We start from the raw sequence: 27,063 nt of genomic DNA on the forward strand, positions 1-27,063 counted from the left end.
GTGTTTTACTCCCCCTACCCGCCTCCCCCTTTCGCCCCCCTTTATCTCTTGAGCATGGGAATGCCGGATCCCGTTGGTTGATGATGGAGGCCAATAACGTGCCCATCTCTCTTGTGTCTCTCTCTCTGTCAACCGCTCTCTCACACATACACACCCTGATTTCCATTAACTGTCAAAGTTGATGCAAAACCTGTTCACACAAATGTGTCAGAGAGTTTAACCAGATTATGCAGATTAAATATTGCATTAACATGCAAAGGGTTGCATGATTGTATAGCTTTGATTTTGGCTTTGATGTTATTCATTTATTTTGTTGCACTGGCGAGAGATTGTTGCCTGAAATGCATTAAAGTGATTTATTTCCATGCATCCTCTAATCTGCTATAGGCTACATTATATACAGGTCTAATTTATATGATTGCAGTTCAACAGAAAAGAATCCCAGTTTAAGCTGAAGTACACATTTATTTCCCTGTGAACTGAAAAAAAGCATGAGGTATATGATCAATACCAGTCAAAACCATAGGGGAGAGTGGCTTGGGAACATTGTTGGCTCATGCCTCGCTAATGACTCAGTGACAGAATGTGGCTCACATCGGTCTTCTGTGGCCTGTTTGCATGGAATCAAGCGTGAGGTTGAGCACCAAGAACAGGACAATGATAAATAATTAAGAGAATACAGATAACTTTGGAAACAGAAAAAAAAATACAAAGGCATTGGCCATTTGTGCAAATGCTTGAAATGTCTGATGTTTACATAGGTTTACCTGATAAGGCTCTCTGATGGTGTGAAAAATGACAATGGTAGTCTTTTAGGCAGAATTAAGGGGTGAGTTTCAGCCGAAGTGCTTTTCAAAAAGCTCCTCAAAGCATGTCACCCAATACCTGACCAACATTGGAATTAGGTCAGGCTAACAGAAACACATTGCTGGCATATCTGTACAGCTACAAATATTTATGCCTGAAGGTATATTGACTAAAGTTAACAGAAGTTGGTTCCTTTTGAGCACTCAGCCTGTTGCGTAATGTTATCGAGCCATATAATATAAACAGGAGTTTAGGTAAAATGGATTAGTCATGACATGGGAGACTATGTTCACATCCTGTTGTCATTCAACCTACCAAAATCTATAAACTGACATAAGCGGATCTGTCAGGAGAGAGCTCTTTTGAGAACTTCTCCAGATGGCGATCGAGCAGCACTCAAGGCCATCCTCGTATTGTTCTTCAGACTACTCATGAGTTTATAGGTAAAATTGAATTCTTATTGAATTATGGATGGGTCAGTGTTCCTTTATAGCCTATTGGGCAGCAAACGAGAGGATAACAAGAGAAAATTCCCCAATCTGCTCCAAGAAATAGAGCCAAACGCTGACTAAGACAAGCGATTGGTTGGAGCACCTCTTGGACAGAGCTGATATTCCACTTCGGCACAGTGTCTTAATGCAAAGTTTGCATTTCGGGGTCAGACCCACCCATTTTGACAGTTCAGTGAGACTTTCTGTGCGTAGCTGCACTGGCTGCTTTGTGTGGAAAGGACTGATTAGTGTCTTTACTGTCTAGTTGCAGCCTTGCCACCATCAATGAATAATAATAAAGGTCATTATTGCAGGTATGGAAGAATACAGTGTTTTTCTTAGTTATGAATGCATTGGCAGTGACTGAGCTGTAGTGTAGGAAGGGACAGGATGAGAAAGAAGCTTAACTATTAGAGCAATTCCCCTGAGAGGAAAAAAACCTGCCTGAAATGTCTCACAGGTGTTTTACCATCACTGTAGTATTTTATTAGAACCTTGAAATTGTATTATATTTGTATACAACAAGTTCATCTATTTCCAGAACTCCCCAATTTGTTACATCAACTTTAATTACTTTGAAAATATGTTAATAAATCATAATGAGCTAATTGTGCCTGATTACATTATCAACACAAAGTCATTTCTAAAATGTTTATAACTTATAGCAAGGCTCCAGGGTTATTGATCATCCAGATTCAGGCATTACATAAGTAATCTGCTTCCTGGGTTACGTTCATGTTGTTGGGTAAAATTTGCAGTCACAGAACAATTATCCTTCAACTCCCTGTGAGATTTCACAGTCTTCAAAGGTGATAGGATATCTTAAGTATGGGTTCAAAGAAAACTGGATTTGTTGTTTTGCACCTTGTCTACACTGGCTGTACCTGAAGAGTAGCATGTCAACAGCACACAAGCAACAGCTTGTTAGTTGGTATTTTTGTAACCCATGTGTAACAAATTCACTTTACTTCAGAAGAACGGTGAAGATATGTCAGGATCATTCTCCTTCTCCCTGATTATGTTAGGCAGTGGTAATCATGAACCCAAAAGCAGAACAAGAATAGCAGCTGGCAACAGTTCAATTAATGTATATGTACAGTATAGGTATGGGGCAGGCAGTGAGAGGTGAGTCAGGCAGGCTGGGATCACAGGATATGTAATAATCCTGAAGCAGAGGCACTGGGTTGGACTACAGTTTACACAAACACAAGAGCTCTTAGTTTGGCCGTAGTGTTAGCACCACATTGGCGAACTGCAGGATCTTGATGAGTGGATGGATTGCAGTTGTGCAGGTTAATTGGCAGCAGGAGTGAAATGGAGAGCTGCTGTTGTGGAAGATTTCTATGTTAATCGGGAGAAGAAAGTTTCGTTCACAAATCAATAATGAAGTCTTAACAAGATTCAAAGTTGTCTTTGTCTGTTTACTCTCTTGCAAGAGGGAAGAAAACACAACAGCTACGTATTCAGTAGACTGTGGTGTAAGCTTGAAAGTATGTATCACACAAGCTCCTTTATTTATACAGCAACAAGTTATTTCTCAAGGGCACAGCACCCACGAGGACTTGTCTGCTGTATCCAGCTGACTTTTTACAGCTTCAATACATTCAAGCTAACATGTAGGGTACTCAGGGTACAAGTACTTTTCCAGTAGCCATTTTCCTTAATAGATGACAGGTAAGTTTTCGAGTTCACTGCGAGTTCACATTGAGGACACAAAGTTCAAATGCATATTTTTACACTGCTCAGAACAAAAGACAGACACACACAGACAGAGAGAGGGGGAAAAAACGACAAGAAATAAAGAAATGAAAACAGCCGTAACACAAGGAGAGAGGCCAGGACAGCCAGGCCCGTAAGAGATTAACTTAACTATGTTAAGGTTGATGTCCTCAAAAGACATACACATTGACTGTTGGTAGGAGAAAGAATACAAATGTTTGTCTCCAGTATCAACGTAAAACACTTTATGCCCCACCATCCATCACAACCTCCTGATCTGTTTTGTGGCACCATATACAACATATCTATAAGAAAGGACAGAAATAGGAAAGTGTAATTCTCATCATCCACTTCTTGTACCTGTTGGCCGTAGTTCCAGTGTGATCTTACTGTCATCCTTGTTTGAATTCATTTGTAGTGAGGGGATAAAGCTCTATTTGGCGACCCTGTAGATTTTAAGAAAACATAAAAGCAAAATTATATTTTTGCACACAAAAGACGGCTGTTTAATGTACTTGCACCATCATTATTTTGTTACTCTATCTTTATGTTCCTTTAAAACCACTATCTTGTCAAGTAATCACTATGTGCTAAATCTGACAGATAATTAAAATATAGAAATTCGACTGCACAATCAGAAATGACTATAGATATTATACATCAGAGGAATCTTGCTGCAGGGCAATGAGCATGCTTCACTGCACATATGTGCTTTGTCTTTGTCTTAGATGACAGACACGCTTTGCAATAGGAGGGCGATTTGTGAGATTGATTGATAAGAGAAGGCAAAAGAGAGTTAAACAACATTTTTCTGCATTTTTCCTGACTCTGAATCAAACCATCTCAGGTGCATTTTTTCCGATTGCAGCACTCCGCTGTTTCAGCACTGGAGGACCAAATGTAAGCTAGGACCATTCTGAAAAGGCTGCCAGATTTGCCTAATTTTTTGGGTAAATTATGGTGCATGAGAATCAGCTCCACCTAGCACTTGGGGCCAGCTTTGGGTCAGTATCACCCTATCGAAACGACTCTGACGACAGCAAACAGAAGTGCTGAATAACTCATTTTAGAGACACTGAGCATGGCGTTGCTTTAAATTAGTTAACTTTGTACTGTATGATTATTAAGCAAACTGCTACAGTTTGCTTGGTAGGATGATAAAACCGATGTATGGCTTGTTGTCCCAGGTCATTTGTGTCGTTCTGCTGCAATTAAACCCTGGAATTGCAAGGAAGAGTCAAGCTTCCCCTGGGTTTGACTTGCCCATGAGACAAAGACAATCATCTGGATTCATCCAACATTTGGATGTACCAAAATATAGTCAATACAGCAATGCCAGCACCCTCTTCTGTATGCAGAGCAGCAGGGATGTTCCCCCTCCTCACCCAAGACATTTTACATTTTGTTTTGACTGCAGTTAGCTGAACAAAGCAGGACAACAAAATAATCACCCCAAATCAGTTGGTCTAGGTGTTGATTGACATTCATGGGATTAAAGAATGCAGGCCCATGTACAGATTTTGCCATGGCTCATTTGGAAACTGTGTTACCACAAAGCGTTGAATAGCAATATATATCACAGATTACATACTGATGAATAGAGGGAGGGATCCCTCTCCCAGGGTTGACAGAAGTGCAATAGATGTCATGTGTACAGAATGAACAACATTGTAAAATGAAACATAGTGAATCCATATGACAGACATTTTACACATAATGCAAGCAGTCATAGCAGTAGTAGCAGAAATAATATAATAATAGCAACAGCAGTGGATAATGATAATAAAAGAAGTAATAGTATCATTATGTTTTAAATTAGGCGTTTTTAATGGTATGCATTTTAATAAGTTGTTTAGGGAAGAAACCATGATACACAACTACCATTTGCACCTGTGCCTGTATAAAGGGAACATTAATCTTTAAGGGCTTGAGCCAGAGTTGATGGCCTCTCAGGAGCAATCAGGAAACCTACAAGTGTTACGAGGATGTTCGAGGGTAATAAAGCAGGCGAGTCTTCAGAATTACCCCAGGGAGGTTTCCTTGGGGGAGGAGGTTAATGCAAGTATTGAACTGTGTGCTAAGCCTTGCATATTTGAAAGATTGCATTCAGTGCTGGTGAATGGTACATTATGTTTAAAAGAACATCTAAAACAAGAGAATGTTATTGGCGCGGCCCCCTAACAAAGGAACCCCGCCTGCCCGCACATTACATATACTGCATATTTCCTGCTGTCTCTTTCATTCATTCCCTCTCTATCTTGCTAACTCTGTATTCCTATTTTTTGCTGTTCGCTCTCTTTCTCTCTCACACACTGTTTCTCAGTTCAGTAGCAGCAGCCTGCATTCATGCAGGCTTTCTGCAGCTGCTGTAGGAATCAAACAATCACAGCTATTATAAATCATATTGATACTTCTTGCTGTGCAATTCAGTCACAGGCCTGCATATGGATGAAAACACATCAATACTGCAAAATTGCTTTGTGTGTTGAAACATGCGTGTGGCTGTGAAGTATATAAATTGCTATCTTCCATTTTATATAGTCAAGCCATATCTGGGAGGTAATGGCTGCATAATACCATGCTCTGTTTAGGTTCATGTATGTATTGGAGGGCTGAAGGGGCTGGAATAAGAATGGTATTGGGGAACCAGAATGAGCTGCCATAGGCATGATGGGTACAAAATGGGGTTGGGATAACATCCAAGGGTAGTAAACACATTACTGCCAAAATAATAAGGCTATCGTTCATCTAATTTTCTTTTCTTAACAAATCCCATCAAAGTATGATATGTCTCTGTGCCATAGGCCTCCATTAAAAACGCATGAATGAGTCACACTGCTACACTGGGTGACAAGTTACCTCATTACAATGCATGTGGGCACTGTAGTTTATTCTGAATCAATCCCAGATGTAGATGCTAGTGTTGTAATGTGTGCAACAAAAGTGTATCAATCCGCACCTGAAAATACTTTCTGATCCTGTAACATTGAAAAAAAACTATGGGGCCCAATTCTGCCTTGAACATTTGTGACCAATTTTCAAAGACTTAAATCTTCAGTAGGAACATTACAAAATGATTTAAAACAAATATGGACGAGACTTGATGTAAATGTTTCAGGACATAACCCTAGCCGTACCACTAGAATACTAATAACAGAGCTGTGTGTGGATCTTTAGTGCCAAAATGTTTTAGTTCAGAGAGTTTTCTCACACAGAGAACAAAGCACAGAGGGCTCATCAGGCTAACTGGAAAAGTGGTGTGAAAAGCTAAACATTTTGTGTAAGTCTGGTGTGAAGTATTTTTCCCCTCTGCCTTTAACTATTGAGTTCTCATGGCAGCATTTTCCCATCATTATCCAGGTACTCAGCTCAGGGTTACATCTCCGTTCCCAGGACAGTCAGGACTTGGTTAAGTGTTGCCCATGTTTCTATGGATGATGCCCTGTGAGCTAACCGGGGCCTGTGAACAGACAGTCTCCCAGCCCAAGTGGACAGGACTCTCCTCATGGGACTCTACTAAGCTGTTGTTCAACTTCAGTAAATGGGTGAAGGAAAGACAGGAAGTCTTTGATGGATGTTGTTCCTGAGTAGTGCAACAAAGGCACTGTAGCAGTTTTGCATTCCAATTGTGATCTTACATCGAGAACATTAAGTGTCATAAATGGCTGGATATTTCATATACTGTGTAAATATATATATATATATATATATATATATATATATATATATATGGGAAGACAAAGAAAAAGGAGATACTTTTTGAAGCAGATCTTACAAAGTAATTAAAATGAGAACTTCACAGCATCAACAAATTATAAATAAATTGGACATAGGAGGCCTAAAATATAAACAAATAAAACTTCAAGATGTATGGCTGTGACAGCACAGATAACCTCTAGTAAGAAAATCACACCTGGCAAATGTAGAGACAATATTGCTCTGACGACCTCAGTCTATGCTCCGGCCCTTAAGGTTTTAGAAAATCTATTATATGCTGTATTCTGAGCACAGTCCAAGTCCTGCAGTAAAGTAAGAACTGCATTTTTTAAAATTGATTAGAACATTCCTGAGCGTGAAATATTTCCAAGGCAGGTGTTGTGTAATCCCGATTTGGCGTGTCTTTTGAAAAGTCTGACTACCATGTTATAGACCAGCTGGTTGAGCTCATGTTTCTTATCAGTTCAGCACAGTGAAGGAGGTTTGCAGTTTTTAAATCATTGACTGAAAGCTTTGGCTGGGGTTGAAGCACAGCCTCTCTTCACATAAACATACCTGTGCATTCTGGGTGCTCAACATGGGGATATGGATGTGGGGGATATATGGCTGCAGTAAACAAAACTGTGATGACTTTAAAAGCTTTTAACACAAACATGGTGGCTTTATTAAGAGTGATGGTTTTATAAATCACAATACAAGGCCTAATTGGCCCTGGTGATTTTAACAATATCCACCAGTCGTAAAAAAAAAAGACCACTTAAAGCAAAGTTAACTTTTGACCTAAACTGAATCGAAGGGCAGCAGACAAGTGCACCACTGGATTGCTAGTGACACAACCTTCACTGCTCCAAGGAAAAACTTCAGTACTCATGCTAGAAAATGGTTGTTTTCAATTCCCACTTTCTCATATGTTCCACCGTACATATTTCTGAACGGTTACGTTCCTGCCTTACAGAACAGTCTTTTCAAGATTGCGTCTCAAAAATCTGGCAATTCCTGTTAGGAGTTGACGTTGACAAAATTTGCAGTGTTCATATTGTCACGTTCAAGTGCTGCAATCCACTGTACTAAGGGTTAAGCCCTACAATCTTACCGCATGCTTACAGCTGGCCAGTTGCTAAGCTTTTGATAAATTTGGACTAGATCATATCAGTCCTGTTTTTGCCACTTATCACTGGTTATTAAGTTTTAGAGCTCATCAAAACTGACCTAAAAAGAGAATAAATATTAAACGTATCATTTGTCAAGTTCCCGACCTCCAAATGAATGATAATGTTGATGGATGTGTAAATAGGCAACGATTTGCAAACACATTCACCAAGACAACTTTATAAGGTGAAAATAAGTCAGTGTTGTGTTTTCAGCTTGTTAAGCTGCCTTCAAGTGGATAAAAGAACAAGTTATGCAGCATTAAGACTTTACAAATTGTTCAGCACTTCATGGGCTGGCTCTTAACTTTATTTCAGATCTTTTTTTTTTTTTATTGTAAGCCAGCACGCAGTCTCAGATGCTCAGCCTTCTGAAGGTCCCTCACCTTTGGAACTTCCTGTCTGAGGCTTGAAGACTTGAAAGTAGAAAAAAAGCCTCTTATATAAAAAGCTGTATTTAAACATTCTGAACATTGATAAAGCAGCAAGCAACAATGTATAATGTAAAGATATAGTGGGGTAACTTTTACCTGTGCAGAGAATGAAGTCGCTCTTCCTCTGTGTATGATGTTATCTGATCTTCTCCTGGCTTTGTTAACATAGCCGGGCTGGCCGCTCGTGGTTCTAGTGCATGTTCGTGCATGTGAGCGTGTCTCACTGGTTCGCTCACGGCAGAGCGGACAGCGTCGTCCACCTTTAATGTTGGCCTCAATTTCATTTTTACAGTTCCAGTAAACAGTTCCAGTTTGTTTTTGTGGATTTAATTCTGTTTTATTTGATTGAGTTTTATTCTATTTCATTTAATTGCCTGATTTTACCTGTGTCATTGTTATAGTTTGTAGTATTAAAATCTTTTAACCAAAGTTCCTAATGTGAGGCAGCTTGAAATTTCAATTTCAGTTGTTTCATTATTTTGAAATCCCCCAATTCATAACAAATCAACCAACAAACAGAGTAATACTTTTTATTGCCACCTTTTGGAAGTCGATATAAGCTGCAGCTCCTCTATCCATGCAGACTCACTTCTGAATAATGGAGGAGGGTCAGAATGGAAGTAATCTGTGAATAATGTGCTCCGTTTATGGTTGTGAAAATGGTGCTTCTCTGACCTGGATTAATTTGCCTCACAGCACAAGCCCACTGTGTGCTTCATAGAGCAAATATAAGGCGTTATTTTCACATCATATTAATTTAATGACAGGAATCGGTAGAATGTATTTGTTCATGCATACATACATACTGAGTTTTACACTATGATGAAAAAAACAATCACACTGAGCAAGCCTTACCACACCCACATTATATTTAATTAAAAACGTCATGATTTTTCTGTCTTTAGCTACAATATGTACATCTCTTGGGTCATATGAATTGGTAGAATAATTCAGTACATTACAACATATATACATACCAATGAGTACAACACAAATTCAGACAGAGGCGTGAAATGGTTTTCTGCTCACTTTCAAGTCTGAAACCTCATGCCGAGGGACCTGAACACTGACGTTTTCTGATGAGAGGTTGATGCCTCGCACATCTAATGTGTTAGCACCCCCTTCAGTTAGAGCACAGTGTTCTCCAGTGTCGTCCAGTGCTTCTGCATTGAATAAGTGCTAGTGCAAGAAAAAAATTTAAACGGTTAGAGAGGATGAATAGACTGAAAAAACAGACAAACATAAGGGAAAGAGGACTGTGAGATACGAAGTCATTTAAATATTTTAGAAGCATAGAGGGAACAAGGTGAGTCGGACAGTGGCAACTTTATTTCATATTGCTCTCTATCCAGTCTTTGAAGTTGGCTACATGTGTGTAGACTGTGTAGAGGTCAGGATCACACTCCCCTTGGTCATAGCCAAAGCTCACCAGTCCCATGAGTCTCCACAGCCCTTTGCTTTCCCCCTGCACCTGCCTAAAGCTAAGAGAGAGCTTCTGGTTGCTGCTGGCTTGCTTCTCAGAGAGGGCGGGGAGGACAAGGATTCCCCCTGTGTCAGAGGGACATATGTTAGAGGGTTCATAGTCCGGCTTGTGGCTGGCACAGAGCATATTGTCTGTGACGCTGACTAGCACGCCATTGCGAGCATACTGCCGCTCACAGGGGACTATATCAGCAAGGTGAACAAGCCCAACCCTTGCCCTTTCATCAGGACCTAAACTTGAATCAGGCAGTGGAGACCAGCCTGTCACAAGCCCTTGCCCAGAGGTCACTTCTTCTCCCTGGCTGTCAGAGAGGCAGAGGGGCAGGACCTTCTCCCCGATCCTTGCTTTGTCCAGTAACTTGACCACAGCTATGTCAGAGTCGAGAATATGGGGATCGTAGTTTGGATGAAGAACAATGGAGGCCACCTAAAGGAGAAAGACATGGACTTACTGCATGTGGAAGTTTGGTTGTAGGGTCATTAAAATACAAGATCTGACGCTTACCCTCAGGTGTTGAAGATCTTTGCTTTCCCTGTGGTCATCACGGTACTGCTTCCCTACCACCACCTTGATCTTGGCAGCATCCAGAGGATACACCTTCCCCAGCTCTGTCACACAGTGGGCTGCGACCACCACTATCTTTAGGTTCACCAGAGCCCCACTGCACACCAGCTGCCAGCCAGTAGCCTGACTGTGGCTGCCAGTTCCTGCTTCAACGTCCCCCTTCAGGGACCCTGCCTGGCTATCTGCCTTGGTCACCTTGGTCCCAGCTCCGTTGGTGAAGCGGCGGTAGATGGCTGCCAGCCAAGGCCAGTGAGCCTCTGCCGGCCTCTCTGGGTCAAAGGTTGGATGCTTCCCACACACTGCCAAAGAGGAGGTGACAGGATGAGAGGACAGAGAGGGAAAGACCACAATCAAGAGAAGGGGCGGGAAAAGGAGTACAGGAAAAAATTAGACTCACACTGAGACAGTGTCAACACTTAGTGTCTTTGATTTGTCTTTCCCTTCTGAGGGCTTTTATTTTTCATGTACACATAAGCTTGCTGTCTTTAAGATCGTGTGCCAAAATGCAAAGCAGTGGCACATAAAGAGAAATTTAAATACTTAAAAGCCAGACAATCTTGTGAAAATCAATCTTGAGAGTGCCTAATCTTGAGAGTGCCTAACTCTTGAAAGTTTTTTTTAAATACAAGCTCTACATAATAGATGGATACCTGTTTTACTTACGCTTTACAATATGTTCATAAAATGCACTACGAGTCTAACTCCAGGGCTTGTTAACATGTGGTAGATGTGTGCAGAATAATTTCATTAAACGCAGCTCACAGACCCAACACTTATCCAGTCTGGTATTAAGGCAGGATGCCCAAGAGCAGCCAGTTTTGTGTTTGTTGCAAAAAGTGTCTGGCCCAATGTGTTTTCCCTCCACTCTGAAGAACATTAACATCTATTTTAAAGTGATTAGGTCTGGAGGCGCAAAGGTTCCAAGTTGACCACTGGGTGGATTAAGTCTCCTTAGCAACGTTTATATATTGATGGGAAGGGAAGGTGTGATTGGGTCTACTCTGCAGCAAAGCTGGCCCATCTTCTGCATAATGTATGCTTTTAGCCTTTTACATACAAAGTTGTTGATGATGAAGAAAGTGGAGACTGTTCATGTATTTTGTCCATTTAATTACAACCTGGAACACGCCTTGTTTACTCAGAGATGTGGATATTTTCAAACTCTCGTTGCATCTATCTCACAGCTCAGCTGTAAATTGTCAACAATTGGCTTTTCATTTTAGTAGCTTAGGAAAGTGACAGTGAGCAGGAAGGAGAGAACTACAGCGGACAGTGATGCCTAAGAGATGGGTGACATTGTATTGTTCGATACCAGCATTTAGAGGCAGTAGTAATATTTTAAAGAATTAAGATAAATGTCTGGCATCATTGCTGATATGTGGGCATTAATCACAGTATTAAAATGTGTTTGTTTTGTGGGAGTGTGGTGGTTATTGCCAGTGGTCAGCCAACTAGTAGTTCTTTGCTGCCCTCACCTGGCGAACAGGACACATGACGCCCGCTCCACTTCCCAGTCTTTAAGCAAGTACGGCGAGAACTGCCAGAGTGTTGGTAGAAAGAAGAGGCACACTCGTACTCTATATGCGAGTAAAGGTGGTGGAAGCCCTGGGGCAACTGGGAAAGCACTGGAGGACCTCTAGTGGGGCCGTCAGACTGGAGCAGTTGGCCCAGCCCAGAAGAGTAGAGCTTGTGCACAGGTGTCTTTCTGTGGGGAGAAGAAGAGGCCAGGGGTGTGTAGACATACCCTGAATTAAAGTTTAGGTTGTGTACATCCTTTTGGATGTGAGTACAGACAACAATTTATTGTATAACATTAGACTCTTTGCTTTTAATTCTTCAGTCACTAAATAACTTAATAATATACAGAACTTATGGACCTATGTTATATGACATAACGCATTGGTAAACATACCTGAATAGTGCCTGAGGTGGCAGAACTCTTTGTCTAACCAGCTCTGAGACTTTGGGCTCCCGGCATGCTGCAAATACACACATATTTATGAACACACACGGATAACACATGAAATACACATACCAAGGTCCGCTGTGATGTGAATGGAGAGACTGGAACTAGAACAGTGACTGAACTGTGGGGACAGGAGTAGGCTAACATGTCATTATCGGTATCACTGTTTGATATGGCATAGGCTGAGGGTTTTAGAAGTTGTAAGTGATGGCTATAATAAGGGTTAAAGGAAAAGTTAAATATTTTTGGAAATACACATATCTGCCGTCTTGGCAAGAGTTAAATGAGAAGACCAGCCCTCATGCCTGTGCTTCAAACATGAGCCAGTTAGCTGAGCTCAGCATAAAGACTGAAAACGGGTAAAAAGCAAGTCTGGCTCTGTTCAAAGCTATAAAAAAATGCCTGCAAACACCTATAAAGCTCACTATTTAACACTACTTTTGTTTAATCCGTACAAAAACAAAAGGGAAAAAACTAAAATATGTGCTTTGAGCCAGACTAGCTGTTTTGCCCTTTATGTTAAGCTACATGTGAATTGATCTGCTGCTGAGTGTAGGTAACAGACTAACTAAGAGAAAAAAAAACAATTTCCAAAACTGTAGAACTGTAGAATAACTTGCTTTGTCTTTTATTTGTCGCTCTTTAATTCATGAGGAAAGCTGTGTCACAGACACTTTGACCACTTTATCTTTTGGCAAGAGCTGAAGAGCATCCAGACCAAAATGAATTACAACTAATTAACATAGCACTCCAAACTTTATGGATTATTATACTGCACAAATGTTTTACCTATTAGCATTTCACGCTAGCATTTTATAACCCTTTACTATTGGCCTTTGGGCTACATCAACAAGTTTGATGGCCCGACATAAAGTGAGAAACTCATCTAACACCTTGTTAATTACTTACTCATTTTCTAGCGAAACACTGCACAGGCTGCTGTACTGAATGTTTGTCCTTGTTTGTACTACCTTTAGATGATAGGCTATATAGGAGGTGGTGTGTAGGCTACATGCCTACAGAAATGTCATCAGTAGAAAAACAGTGACCAAACAGATGACAGTACCTCTGACACATAGAGGTTGTTTGCCACTCCAGGTACCATTTGGCTGGCAGGTACGTCGGGCATTACCACTGATAGCATATGAGTGGTTACAGAAGAAGTCCGCTGTTTCAGGCTCCAGTCCAGGCACCAGTTGGTAGTAGCCATGGTAGAGGCGAGAGAGAAGTGGGCAGCTTTTCCCTGCAGAGTTGGAGCAGACAGTAGGTGAGGGTGAAGACCAACAAGGAGCGGATGATATTCACTTTTATTTATTTCTTTCAATGACTTTCTCACCGGTGAAGCTTTGGTTGACCTCTTTCTCTTTTTCTTTTTCTTTGTCCCCCCTCTCCCTCTCCAACTCCTCCTTTGTTTTCTCAGCCAAATCTTTCTCTGTCTTGTCCTCTTTAATTGTTGGGTTTTCCTTTGGTTCCCCATTTTCCTCACTTCCCGCCGTGTACATGGTGTACTGTGTAATGTTTACTCTAGTGGGAAGGATTTTCCTCCCTGGCTCTGTAGAACCTATGGTATTATTTTCCTTCAGTGTATCTTTTGTATCATGTATAACGGTGTTGTTCTTTGTCATTTCCAATTCAAATATCTCCACTGTGTTGTCACCCTCAGCTACGATGACCGTTCTTATCTTGGTGTCATTCGGGCCGACTTTGTCCGAATCTCTTTTTCCATTCACCTGCTCCTCTTTTCTTTCCTTCTTGTCTTGTCCTTTGTCTTTTATCACAACTATTTCTGTGATATCTGTCTTTTCTGTCTCCAAGTTTGTGTCTGGACTGCCTTCTTTTTTCTCCGGTGGCTTCTCAACACCAGGTTCTTTCATTTCAACTGTATTCAGGCTGTTGTCTGGGCCTTCACTATCCACTTTATCTTTGCTGCCTCCAGTGGGTTTCTCTGACCCAGTATTTCTTTCCCCTAGCTCTCCTTCATTCCCACTCTCAGACACAGTTTCCTCTGGAATGGTACCGGTATATTTATCTCCTCTGTCCACTGCTGTTGTATTGTCATGCCCAGTGTTTATATCTCTCCCTCCAACGCTTTCTTTTTCACCAGTTGTGTTTTCTTGACCTTTCTCTTTTGTTTCGCTGATATGTTTTTCATCATCTGTTTCGTTGCCTTTTTCTGTCTTTTTTGCCTTGTCTCTGTCCTTTTCTTCTTCAGTGAGAGTATTATTCACTGTGGATACAGAACATAAAGAAAGATAATTACTTTATTGTCAGTCAGCAGCTGATTTCAAATCTATTTTCTTTTTTTTAGGTTGGCTCGTCATGCTGAATGGCTCTCAGCACTGACTCGTTTTCTGATGACCAATATTTGAAATGACTCGCCCATTCTAATCCGTTATTTAAGCCACTTTGTCTGACCTTGGGTGCAAACAGGAGGAGTCCCACTCCAGGTGTTGTTAGGGAGGCAGGCTCTCTGGGAGCTTCCACTGAGTTCATAGGGCTGGTAGCACAGGTACTGTAGAGCAATGAGGACATCATTGGGTCCATAAACCAAGAAGTGGTTCCCATGTGTTGGCTTGGGTGGTAGAGCACAGACTATTTCCACTGGCACTGCAGACAGGAAAGGAAAATCAGGCTTTTAGTGGCTGCAAATCGTCCAATTTTCCGCAATCTGCACCACTTCTAGGGCAGTATGCATGGCATTCAGAGCAAGCATGTGACACACAAATGATTTTCCCAGATCTCACATTTGAATTATATGGCAAAATCTGGTATGATCACGTCATTATCTTACCACACTCTGGGGCAGGCGCACTCCAGGTGCCATCACTCAGACAGATGGCAGTGTGGAAACCCCGCAGCTCTAAGCCAGGGTCACAACGGAAAGTGATGCGTGCCCCCGAGTGATGAAACAAACCCTCTGTGGATCCATGGGTGGGCACTGGAGGCCTGCGGCATCCAACCACTGAGTGGAAATACAGGCATGCACATGTTGTCTTATTTTCCTGTTTTTTAACTAAAAGCCGGATCTTCCAAATTAGGACAAATAGGGAATTTAGGAAGCATCTTAATCATTCTCTAAAATATCAGTTTATTTAGTCTCCCTCCTATAAAGACCTCAAAAATAGACCTTCAGTGAGTTCATTGCCTTCAGGTGTTTGCAGGTCAAACAGGTAACTCACAAACCAAAATCTCAGCTTTCAGACCTGCTTACCTTAGAGGCTCATTAATGAGTAGTTTCACCCATCGTGGTAAAGTTCACAGCAAGACTTATACACAGGGCTTGTAAATGGGGAAGGAATAGATGCAATAAAATAGTTTTAGTCAAACTGTTTTGTTTTCCAGGGTTGTAAAAGTGGATTTACAGAGTGAGGTAGTAGAGATTGTTAATGTGGTGATGGAATACTGGGTGTAACTCAGTTACTTTGGCATTTTCTTTGTGAATATAGTATGAATTTCTATCTTTAAGGCAAACTGCCTATGTACACACAAATGTTGTGGTACACGACCGCGCCACCCACAACTGAGTTCACAAAAACCCGAACACACATGTCAACACTGAGTTTATTCAGCCCTCTGTGTGAAATGAACCCTCAAGAGGTTTTGTTGTTCATTTAAAGTTGGGTTCGATCCATAAAATGCTCTGTCCATGGCTTGATCGGTCCAAATCAAGGAACCCTCCCTATCATGCGGTTTTGATGTATTTACCGACTTTGCCAACCAACAGTTGAATAGTAAACTGTAGTTGACCTCTTTTGAATATGTTTTTTTCAAAACGTTGAAGCATTCTGTTGAGCTGTGGGCACCTTTGTATTGTGCATAAATGATCCATCTTCCTTGTCAGATTGTGTCCACGGGCATAATAAGATGAGTCATTGGGCTTGAATGCTAACTTACTATGCATAAAGACTCATATTGGAAGTAAATCATCATTCCTTTTGTTAATCCCTTGGAAATGATGTTGAACACTGCACTCCAAAACAGATCAGACTCAAGAATAGATTAAACTGTTCCAGAGAGAGAAAGGAAAATAAAAGAGTTCCCATGTTGAGTTTCTACGATTATGTGAAGACTTTTTCATACACAATGAGTTTTATCTGAGGCTTACAACAGTTGACAGTTTGATTATTGGAGCCATAAAATACAGCTGATGTCAGGTTCATACTTAAAATTCTCCATGTGACTCCAGGCAGAAATGTAGACTACATTTCCCCTACAAAATGTCAGATAATAACGTTATTCCAGCTCTCATCCATTCACATCAACAACTGAGGATTCCTCATGGGAACACAGATGAATGCACACTGTGTGGAATGAAACTCCTGGCTTTTTTTACGGGTGTCTCCTCCAATGGAAAAGCTGGCTCATGTTATGGAAGTAGAATTGTTTCACCATTCGTTTTATAGACTCGTATTTAGCCCTGAAAATGACACCACAAGAAATAAGTGAGTAGGGTTGGGGGGTCTGTTTTTGTGGGATCTCAAGGGAGGTTTATTGGATGTAAAAACACAAGTTTGGGTCCAGACACCCATAAATAAAAGACCTTGTAGGCCAACCACACCCTGATTGAGCAGTATATGAGTGGCATATAGTGCAGAAACCAAAATGGTTGCTGACCGTACAAATAAAAAACACAGTATTTTTTCTCTTCTCCTCATTCTTGGTTCATCATGTATTTTGTTGGTGCATTTTCCCCTTCTTTCTGTCCACAGAAGTATGACTTCATGCATTAGTTGGTTCAATGCTGCAAACATATTTGTTAGATGGTCGGTTGGATTTGCAGCCCAAATGTTGAGCTGCTGACTGACCAAAGCTATAACTTGGACTGCACAGACGGGGGAAAGCAGCTGGCCTGAACCTAGTCCAAACCACAGACCTCTCCCTTGTGACAGTGAATCACCGCCTGCCTCTGAGCAGCAACAACAGCAAAATAAAAGATTCTCCATAAGTTTATTGTAACTATGTGTCTGATTTCAGATGAAAATTACAAAAGTGACTGAGATTTCGAAAGTGGAGATGGACATTTTTTTTTTACTACTGTAGAAGCTTTAGTTATGTTACAAACTCACCATTTTCACACCTCTTGCCTGTGTAGCCAGCCAGACAGGCACAGTGGTAAGTGTAAGAACTCTCCAGCACACAAGTCCCATCATGTAGGCAAGGAGAAGAGCTGCAAGCTGTAAATATACAAGTGTGTGACATTAGGGTACAAGAAGAAATGTTGTATTTATTTGCAGTGTGATGATAAAATATGTATGCCAAAAGGAATGCTGCCCACATCAAAGGGTTCATATCCAAAGCTGGTGCCATTTCCATATCATCTTTACTTTCCATTTCTACACAGAATGCCTCTCTTTACTTTGACTAGATCTGGCTTAGCTGCTGGTAACTTATGAGTCTATGCGTGTGAGAGACCTTGAGAATGAGGACATTTCTCAACGGGCCATTAGCAGGCTCAACACCCTGACGAAGGCTTTTGCCGAAACTTGTAGGTTTCAGTCACGCACTCATTATTCACTGGACTGTGAGTTCCTTGGAAACTTCTTTCTTGTTTCCATTTGTTGTGGCCCATTCCTCAAATGAGCCCTGTTGTTCATTGAGCCTGACTTTATGAAGCAAGGACTGACTGTTAGGTGCTGTTATTGGATAAGGACTTGGTGTAAGGTTAAAATGAACCTTTTGATTTGGGGTAGGAATACCTTACGTCACCAAGGGTCCTCAAAAGTATAGAAATAAATTAGTAGTGCATAAATATAAACAGCAGTAGCAGTATTTTTGTTATTGTTGTTAAATGACAGTGTTATTCCACCTACCTGATCTCTCCTGGAAAGTGGCAAAGAATCCATCAAAATTCTTGTAACCATCAGACACAAAGAGTATGTGCAGACTGTGACCAGAGCTGTGAACTGGGGCCGGTCTGTTGTTCCCACAGAATCGAGCAATAACACGCGAGTCAATGCTGTCACCGTCTCGGACCTCCACGAAGTCGTAACGACAAGATTGGTGAAACTCCAGACTCATCATCATGAACCTGTTTGAAAGAGGATGAGTGTACAAAAACACACAAAGTGTCTTACAAATTTCATATTTCTAAAACAGTTTTAAAGTACATTTTCTACATTAAATGTAACAAACAAACTACTTTTTTTAAACTGTTTTTCAACCACAATTTATGAATAAGATGGTGACATGGAGCAAACTGACTGAATCTTTTGGTGTAAACGTTTCTGTTGTGTTCCTGCTATATACGTATGTGCTACCCTGGATAATGACCTGTGTTTCCTGGCATCGTGGAACCGCGCTTTAAAATCTTCAGCTAGCAAACAACTAATGAACAGTCATACCAATCATCGCTACCCAATACATTAAAGGTGATTTGCTCCACTGTTGCGTAGCTTACTGTTATTAAGGGTGTGTGAAATAAGTCTCATTTTAAGGTAGTACAGCAGTTAAAGATTTAAATTATTATTTTTTCATGTAGAAAATATAAGTGGAAGTTAAGCTGTTCGCAGCAGTAAATATTCAAGGAAAAGACTAAGCTGAGATCTTGACTAAGACAGGTATAGGCAAGTAAAACCACATTATAACCATACACATACATACACATTATACTACACTAACTTGTACCAACATAATATGAGCTTAGATTAAATATTTGAGATAAAGCACAATAATTATTGACACTTGGCAGCAATATCAAGAAACCCTAATCGGATGCCTCTCATTAGTTGTGGCTTTGGCAGGTTTTCGAGACATCTTAGGAATTTCCCCCCCTTATATTTAACAGATTGTTTATCTTTTAGCACTAATTATGTGCCTATTTAACAGTTTTAAGTGCACATATACGTAAATGCCACTACATTTGTGTAATTGGCAATAATACGGCTACTGCTGATAGACAACAATACATTTCCAGTCTAATTTAGCATCTCGTTATTGCAGATCAGCAGATGTTAAATATCTATAAAATATATTCATGAATGCTGAACAAACATGTTGATTGCACATTTCCAAAACAAAGTAGTATGACTGGTGATTATTGGTATGAAAGTTCTAGGTACTGTGCGAATGTTTCCAAAAGATTCTTTGTGTGCTTTAACACAGCCAGGGCATCCAGAAAGAGCGGCTTTAGGGCCTGATTAAATGTAAATTTAAGTAAGTGCAATAGCTGTTAGGAGAAATTTACATCGACTTTTGATTCATGAGCTGTTTGATTCAGTTGCAGTCAGAGTGTGAGAGGACTGCCAGCTGGATTAGGAAAAGCACAAAGGAGTCTCCTTTCTTCTTCTCTGGGATTTCAGATGTAATCTCTTTGGCCTAATATTGGAACGGACATGAATGACTGATGAACTTTATACAATACACTGGCATGCTCCCAAATCCTCTAATATTACCCTTTATCAGAGACCCTTGGGTCAGTGAGGCTTAGTCTAATAAGATATGAAGTAATCCTAAATGTTAGCCTGCAGCAGCTCCCAACAAGAACGCCAGCTGTAATTCAGATGTGTTTCCTGTGATGTGAGTGTACTGCGAGCCACGGTAGTTAAAGAAAGGAAAACCCTAATTCCCCAGTCTCTCAGGCACAAACATAGAACTTCCCATTAGTCTATCTCTGAGCACAGCAGCTCTGTTTCATTTAGGGGTTTTGTTTATGTCAGAAAGGACATACGAATCTGACATATACATATTAGTCATCTCTATATTGATGCTGGTAAGACATGTAATGCAAAACTTTATATATATAGTGGAAAAACATACTCTAAATGTCTGATTACTGCACACTCAGCCTGAATCTAACTGTATGTTTGTTCTGCTAAAACCCTGCCCAGAGGCTGGCCAGTGAAATGCTGTAAGTGTAATGGAGAGAATGACAGACAGAGAAAGTTATCACAGGACTGAAAAGCAATAACTTGCCCTGAAAAAAAGCAGGTGTTGTGGTTTCCAAATGTTGCTGTCGACTTGCCATCCATTCAGGACATACATCTTGCACAAAATGAACTGACTGGAAATTCAACTTAAGCAGGTCAGCCAATAATAACTGTTACAGATGGCCAATGAAGATCACTAAAAGTAATGCTTTAATGCCAAATGAAACTGAAACAAAAGTTTGCAATATTCTTCAGTTTCCCACAGGCACATGAGTGTTTGTAACCTGTGGTCAATGTATCCACATCAACAATTATTTCGTCACTTGATGGCTATGAAACCTTCCCCATGCTTTTATAGGGATTCTTCCTTTGAAAGTAGTTCCAATGAAAACTGTTGACAGCGAAGTGTTCAGATTATTTAGAATAATGTTGAATCTTTTAATATAATTATTAGTGAAGGACCACCAGTCGAACCTGTGGTTTTACCCATCATGCTTTGTGATAGGCAAAAACAACTATTGGCAGTGAATATTATCATTAACCTTCCCGATGTAACCCAACGGATGAGGTCTGATGACACAGGCAGGTAAATGAGGATCAGTGAACTATAACTACAGCAGCTGAGGGGACACGGTCTCACCTGAGCTCTATAGTAAAGGGACGATCCACCTGGATGGTCCACTCACATCGAGCATTGTTGGGGTAGCTCTCGAGCACCAAGTGGCCCTGCTGTTTATGGATCACACCCCCACACTCTGAAAAACACATGGGAAAGAATTCCATTTTGGAAAGTTGGTGTTCTTTAAATTTCAGCGACTGGGAATTATTACAGCTTAACTATTATTTTGAGGGGCTACATTCAGCTGCTTTGGTTCCCATTCAAACCAAAAGCAATTACATTTGAGTCTCCAAACTGTAAAAGTCCAGTGTAGTGCTCAGCAAAATAAAGAAACACAAACACAATATGCACAAGGACAACAAGGCGTTCAGCAGCCTATCCAGGTTCTGATTTTAATTAAATGTATGATTGTTGTTTCCTCAGGCAGAATATTTGCATATTGAAAAAACTGTAGTCAGTGTCCAAATGTTACATATTAAATTGTTTTATGGGATTCCCGATAGTTGACTCTGACTTGTCATTCAGCTCCTTGTGGAGAAACCTCCTGGGCATATGGCAGCCTTCCAAGCTGGCGTAGTTGTCCCAGATGAGCACAAATCATCAGGGAAGGAAAGAATACATGCACATTGTATTCATTTCACGCATAGATGAAAAAGTTTGACAGCAAAGCCCTATAGGATCTGCTAATTGGGAGAATGAAGATACTTACTCATGCAATCTCCACCAGACCAGCCAGGCCGACACTCAGCGCAGTATTTTCCAGTAATGAAGAAGTCGTCCCTGGGGCCCCATGTCCCATTGTTACATCGCTTACAGTTCTCAAATATACTGCAACCTGAAAGAAAGAGAGCCCGAACCCAAATCACAGTAAAGTAATTAAAGAGTCAGGCTGACGGGGCAAAATAAAAAGGATGCAAACAATTCAAATCAAGTCTTTTAAAAGGGCTGTTATCTTTTTGTCAGAATTGGGAACATTTTCCCTACATGGCTTGAGCCATGTCACCAACCTGCATCAGACCGCTGCCATGTTTCCTTTTAATCAACTCTGTTTAAATCATTATGCTCATCTTTCACTACAAAAGAACACACAAACATATTAGTGCTTCCATACATACAAATGTGGAAAAAAGTCCCTAAAATGGCTTCCTGAGAGGAAGGTTTTTAACTGAAGAGACTGCTTTTTTGAGTTTAAGAGTGAAATGGGATTTATAAATAGCTATTTAATTTTGAACAGCTGTTTTTTTTTTACATTCAAGCTGTGAAGAGAACATGACATACTTGTACAGGCGGATTGGCATGTAGAAAAAAAAAACATCAGGGATGCAAGAGCTACAGCACACGTGTGCAAACATCTCCAAGTGATTATATTCTCACGTACTGTATATGCACTCCTGCATTTCTTACGATGCGCACATCTGTGAGTACAAACACACACATTCTTGCCCCCATTTCATTCATAAATCACAGTTCAAAGTATGATCATTCACTCCTGCACTCATTCAAGAGGAGTCTGCCAGAAAGTCAAAAGAAGGAGCCAATGTGAAGTTGACCTGTAAACAAATTATATCCGTCACAAATATCTTCAGGCTTTCATACTGCGTGTAATGCTGCGGTGCAAACAGCTGTGCAGTTGACCGACATTGCTTTGTCTTACACACTTTACACTGCAGATATTAGAGACTAGATCAGCAGATGTAGACTTTACAAGGAGAATGCCAACTCTTTATACTGTTCAAGGAAAACAAGTTTGCAACGTCTCACAAAATTGAACTGCTCATTCAAATATGAACATCTGCAAGGGTTTTACCTGGATGGATGATGCAGGGGTCGCACTCATTGATGGCGTTGCGACAGCAGGGCACTGCATAGCCCACCGGCGTCCCCTGTAGGGGGCATTTACAGCGGATCACATCATACTCGCAGCAGCCTCTACACATAACGTTCCACTCTGGGCCCGGGCAGTGGTTGTACAAATACCTGTAATCTGAAAAACGACAATACGTCAGGGTCAGCAACTCAAACAAGCAAGCAGGGAACAAACATTTTATGTAAGCATCATATACATGTGCTGACAAAGAGAGGAAGATGAGTCAAACATGGAGAATATGACAAATGTAATGGTTTGGCCCTGTGAGCAGACACGGGGGTTATGGTCAGCAGAAGCCAGAGCAGCAGCGGAAGGATTCTGGTGAGTAACGGTGTGTGTGTGTGAGATGCTGCTCTGCCGTGGCTTCATGGTTATTTCCACTGCCATATGGTTGCAAGCTCATAGGGGTTGGCAGGTCTCTCAGTAGTTTACCTCCTCTGTATGTTCTCATACTACATTACATCAGACAACATGCCACAATGGTAAAGTCACTGTCACAGCAATCAGAATCAAAATCAATAATCAGAAAGCCCTTCCTCTTTGCAAAGTTCTACCAAATAAATGGAATGTTTAATTGGACTGGAAACCAGTGAGTCAAGGACTTTTGAATCTGAGCGGTTATGTAACAGTGGATTTAAAAGCTGAAACAGACAAGTGGAAATTCTCTTGTGGCAGATGTGGACAGAGTACTAACAGAAGCTGCACTTTAAACTTGGCAAATCGTCGGTGCAGTATTTTCAACGTACCCTCCTCTGAGCCCTGCAATCATAACTTCTCTGCCCTCAACCCTCCAACCATTTACTCTTCCCTGACACTCCCCCATCTAAAAACACAAAGGCACACGTGTACACTGTTTTTATTTGTAATGCCGTAGCTGCACACTCGAGCTATTTGTTGTTTGTATGACTTTTGTGAAACCAAGAATCTAAAACACAGACACACAAAAGCAAAAACCAGGACCGATAAATCTCTCAGTGATAGTTTGCAGACGGTCAACTAGAGAGGAGAAGCATAGATGTCTTGGAATGCTGTGAGTCTGCCCTTCCACATTAATGAAATCATAAATTGTATCTCAGTCCAACTGCAATCTGGCTCATTCTCCTCAGCTGTTTCTCCGAGCAGACACAGTGAGCTTTGACAGACGCAACGACATTAATCAGAGAGTAGGTTGTGCAATGCCACTAGTTCAACTTTAAGGACAGAGTTTGTCCTTTATAAAGTCATTGGAGTCTTTAGCTATTTTATGATCCCTGTCAGTTCCTAGCGTAGGTCATCTATGTTCTGATAACGTGGGCTCAGATAAGATTTGTAAAATAACCTTGAAGCTCAAATGTTCAGCAAGCCAGTGACAACCTGGGGTCCCTTTTTGGGATGGCGTGCGATAGATCTCAGGACTATAATTCAATGTAACTCAAATGTTATTGGACCATGGCACCCAAACGGGCCAGTCCATTATGCAATGCCCATGCTGTCAAATAAACTGAATATAAACTTACAACCCCTCAGCTTTGTTTTGCATTGTCTTGTTTATGTTAGCTCGGTTTGCTTCCATGAGGCACAAAAGGAGAGGCTCATATTTTCTGTTGACATTGTGATTTTTGTGGATTTCTTTTGACCAAGTGCGAGAACCACAAACATCCATGGTATGGGCATGGCCTGCGCGTTTAGAGAGATGTCTGTTGAGAAAAGAAAAGCACATTATTGTGAGTCAAGTACAAATATGACAGGGGCACACCAAGTAAAAACCTATCTTTACCAGAGCCCTACTTATTATTTTGCTAAAATCAATTTAAAACAATAAAAGGGTCTAGCCCATGCTACTAGATTAGCATTGCAGACCAATAACATTGTCAGACTCACGGTCGGCAGTTAAAAAACAAGATCAAAATCAATGCATCAAAACCAGATACATCTTCATTTTGAATCCACACATTCTTCTTCCTTGTCAAAAACTGCTGCCTTTATTACCTACCAGTAATTTCACCGGCAACAGTTCAGTCAGAGATTCGGGTGTGTGTTCCACCAGTAGCGACTCGAGCCACTAGCCTCAAGCAGAGATGAGGAGCGGGCTACAGAGGTCTGGTAAACTCACTTCTATTTCACTCCACCAGATTTGTTTATTCATTTTTTTCATTTTCAGACTTGTAATCTCAATTTGCCTCGAGAGACATCCCTTGATGAATTTGAATTTATCAGATTTCATGCAGCTCCCTCTGGAGCCACAAAAGGCTTCATACGATGTGTTTTACACATATGAAGGAGTAGTCCCCCTCCACCTAATTCAGTGGAGTTCCCCTTTTATCTGGCACTTCACCCAAAAGGGAATACAAAGCTACATGATTTTGAAAAAAAATTGAGTTGAAGCTGCTAATTAGTTTATTTCAGTAGCTTGACTTTGCTCAGTGGAGTCCAGGAGTCCATCCAAACTCTGGTCTGCTTTCATTCAATAAACTTCAATAAAAATGCATTTGCAAGCAACGATCTTTTCAACAACTGTTTGTCTGATGTCTGATGACCCAAATTACATAAAACGGAGGTTGGGACTCAAAGAGAGAGAGTGGACTTAAGCCATTATTGACTGGCCAATTTCACTATTTAGTCTTTAAACCATTGCCTTGCAGTAAACAACAGAGCTGTATGAAAACAGTGTTTAGAAGGTGTGACGCCTGCCACGTGGGGATTGAGAGGTGCTGACACTATCTCCTCTCCTTATGGGACAGCTTTGCTGCTTCCTTGCTGAGGTTTGTAAAGAGAGACTGTGAAAGCTGATTTATAGGACATGAACTTGAAAGGGTCAAAAAAGCTTTATGAGCTGGTCCGGTAATGTCATTACATGGATCACTTTCTGAGTGTCTTGTCCTTAGATAGAGAAAAGACAGCCTGTTAGCTGCCCTCTGTGCACTTATTTTGAAGACCCTGATTTACAGCAGAATAAAACAGATCTTTATGTGTTGACTTGAGTCGGTTATTCATCTTCTTTCTCACCTCAGACAGTGACATGAAATAGCATTTATGATCGGAATAGTTTCCAGATTTTCGCAAGCTGTTTTCTTAATGCTCCTGAGGTAAATGAACACAGGCAGCAGTGTGTTTAGTGTTTATTCTCTGTGACTGGATTGAGTTTGTTGACCTCCATTTCTGTTATGTTTTTCCCTGAAGCATGACTCTGAGGTTTCTCCCCCAGTGCTGGACGCATGCTGGAATGCATCTACTTTTGCGAAAGGCTATCCTGTCTCCTTAATACTTGTTTACTGATTTACCACAATGAAGAGCATTTTTACATAACTGTGCTTTAGCTTGCGCCATGGCAATTTGGATTTATTCCCTTCAGCTATAAACTTACTGCCTTGCAAAAACACATATGAGAGACTTCCAGGTCAACACCTGCAGGTAACAACAGACTGGACAGTAACAATGTCATATGGGGTTTTTTTCAGGTGTGGAGGTACATGCGTACAGACGTTACCCTACAAGTGAGTGGACGTTTGAGCAAGCATGTACATGCATGAGCTGGCCTTCAGCGTTTGAGCTCTAAGCTTAACAAAAGCACTACAACTTATTTTGAAATTGTTTTTGGACCAATGTATGTTTTTGCAAATGTGTGAAAGAAATGGCATGAACATGCAAATGACACTCCATTCATCATTATGTTCCCCAGACCTGTGATTTAACCCAAGACTGTTATTGTGCTGTGTGCCGCTGGCTAATGTGTTTTTAATCACAAACTGGAAGTGTTGACAGTTGTCAGAAATGTTCTGTAATTCATCCCACTACAAAGCTTGCTTCCTTGTTGTGCCTCATAGCTGTCTAGCATCCTTTTAATCCAACCTGTCAGATGTGTCTTCTGGTATATGTAATAGCAGCACACACACAACTAATAGTTTGTGTAAGAGAGAGGGCACTGGCACCAGGGCAAACACAGTTTAACAGAAAATCACAAAAGGTTTTTTTCCCCCTCAGTTCTGAAGCTAAGGGTGTCGATGTCTTGTTTTGCTTTTCTGGTCTTATGTAAGTGGTATCTGCTTATTTTCATTCCAGATGTTGAGCTCCTCAATATGTCAAGCAGGCAGAGAAATGAAAATAGCAATAACACAGGCATCACTGCTCGCCTGGTGGAGACCTCTGCACTCCCACCCAATAAGAAGCTCCACAGACCCAGGTCATTAGCCGGCACGTGTCAGCCGCTCACCTTTGATGTGAATCCAGAGACTGACGTCATTATTACTGGGGCAGACTAGATGTGGTCACGGAAATTCACGCGAGTCGTGTCACCCTGCACCTGAATTTACTGTCTTGCTGGCCCGCTAACCAGTGGAGAGCCACAGCAAACTCCGACTTCTGCCAAGATCAAAATATAAAATGTCCACGTTCTGTTTTACATAT

General features: G+C 41.0%; 1 protein-coding gene across 1 annotated transcript in view; it reads right to left on the bottom strand.

The window, feature by feature from the left end:
• Positions 1-8,999: 8,999 nt before the first annotated feature.
• Positions 9,000-27,063, bottom strand: part of pamr1b (peptidase domain containing associated with muscle regeneration 1b) — a 20,988-nt gene continuing 2,924 nt past the window's right edge. The window contains exons 2-15 of the mRNA XM_031857769.1: positions 22,621-22,797; positions 21,523-21,648; positions 20,835-20,949; positions 18,140-18,357; positions 17,396-17,503; positions 15,121-15,291; positions 14,745-14,936; positions 14,527-14,556; positions 13,666-14,484; positions 13,396-13,572; positions 12,276-12,342; positions 11,839-12,068; positions 10,304-10,662; positions 9,000-10,225 (exon numbers count right to left, since the gene is read on the bottom strand). Of these exons, the coding sequence (XP_031713629.1) occupies positions 9,644-10,225; positions 10,304-10,662; positions 11,839-12,068; positions 12,276-12,342; positions 13,396-13,572; positions 13,666-14,484; positions 14,527-14,556; positions 14,745-14,936; positions 15,121-15,291; positions 17,396-17,503; positions 18,140-18,357; positions 20,835-20,949; positions 21,523-21,648; positions 22,621-22,797 (3,371 nt within the window). The 3' untranslated portion in view covers positions 9,000-9,643. The remainder of the gene's footprint in view (positions 10,226-10,303; positions 10,663-11,838; positions 12,069-12,275; positions 12,343-13,395; positions 13,573-13,665; positions 14,485-14,526; positions 14,557-14,744; positions 14,937-15,120; positions 15,292-17,395; positions 17,504-18,139; positions 18,358-20,834; positions 20,950-21,522; positions 21,649-22,620; positions 22,798-27,063) is intronic.

Source organism: Anarrhichthys ocellatus, unplaced genomic scaffold, assembly GCF_004355925.1.
Source record: "Anarrhichthys ocellatus isolate YVR2014 unplaced genomic scaffold, GSC_Weel_1.0 scaffold2, whole genome shotgun sequence".
NCBI lineage: Eukaryota > Metazoa > Chordata > Actinopteri > Perciformes > Anarhichadidae > Anarrhichthys > Anarrhichthys ocellatus.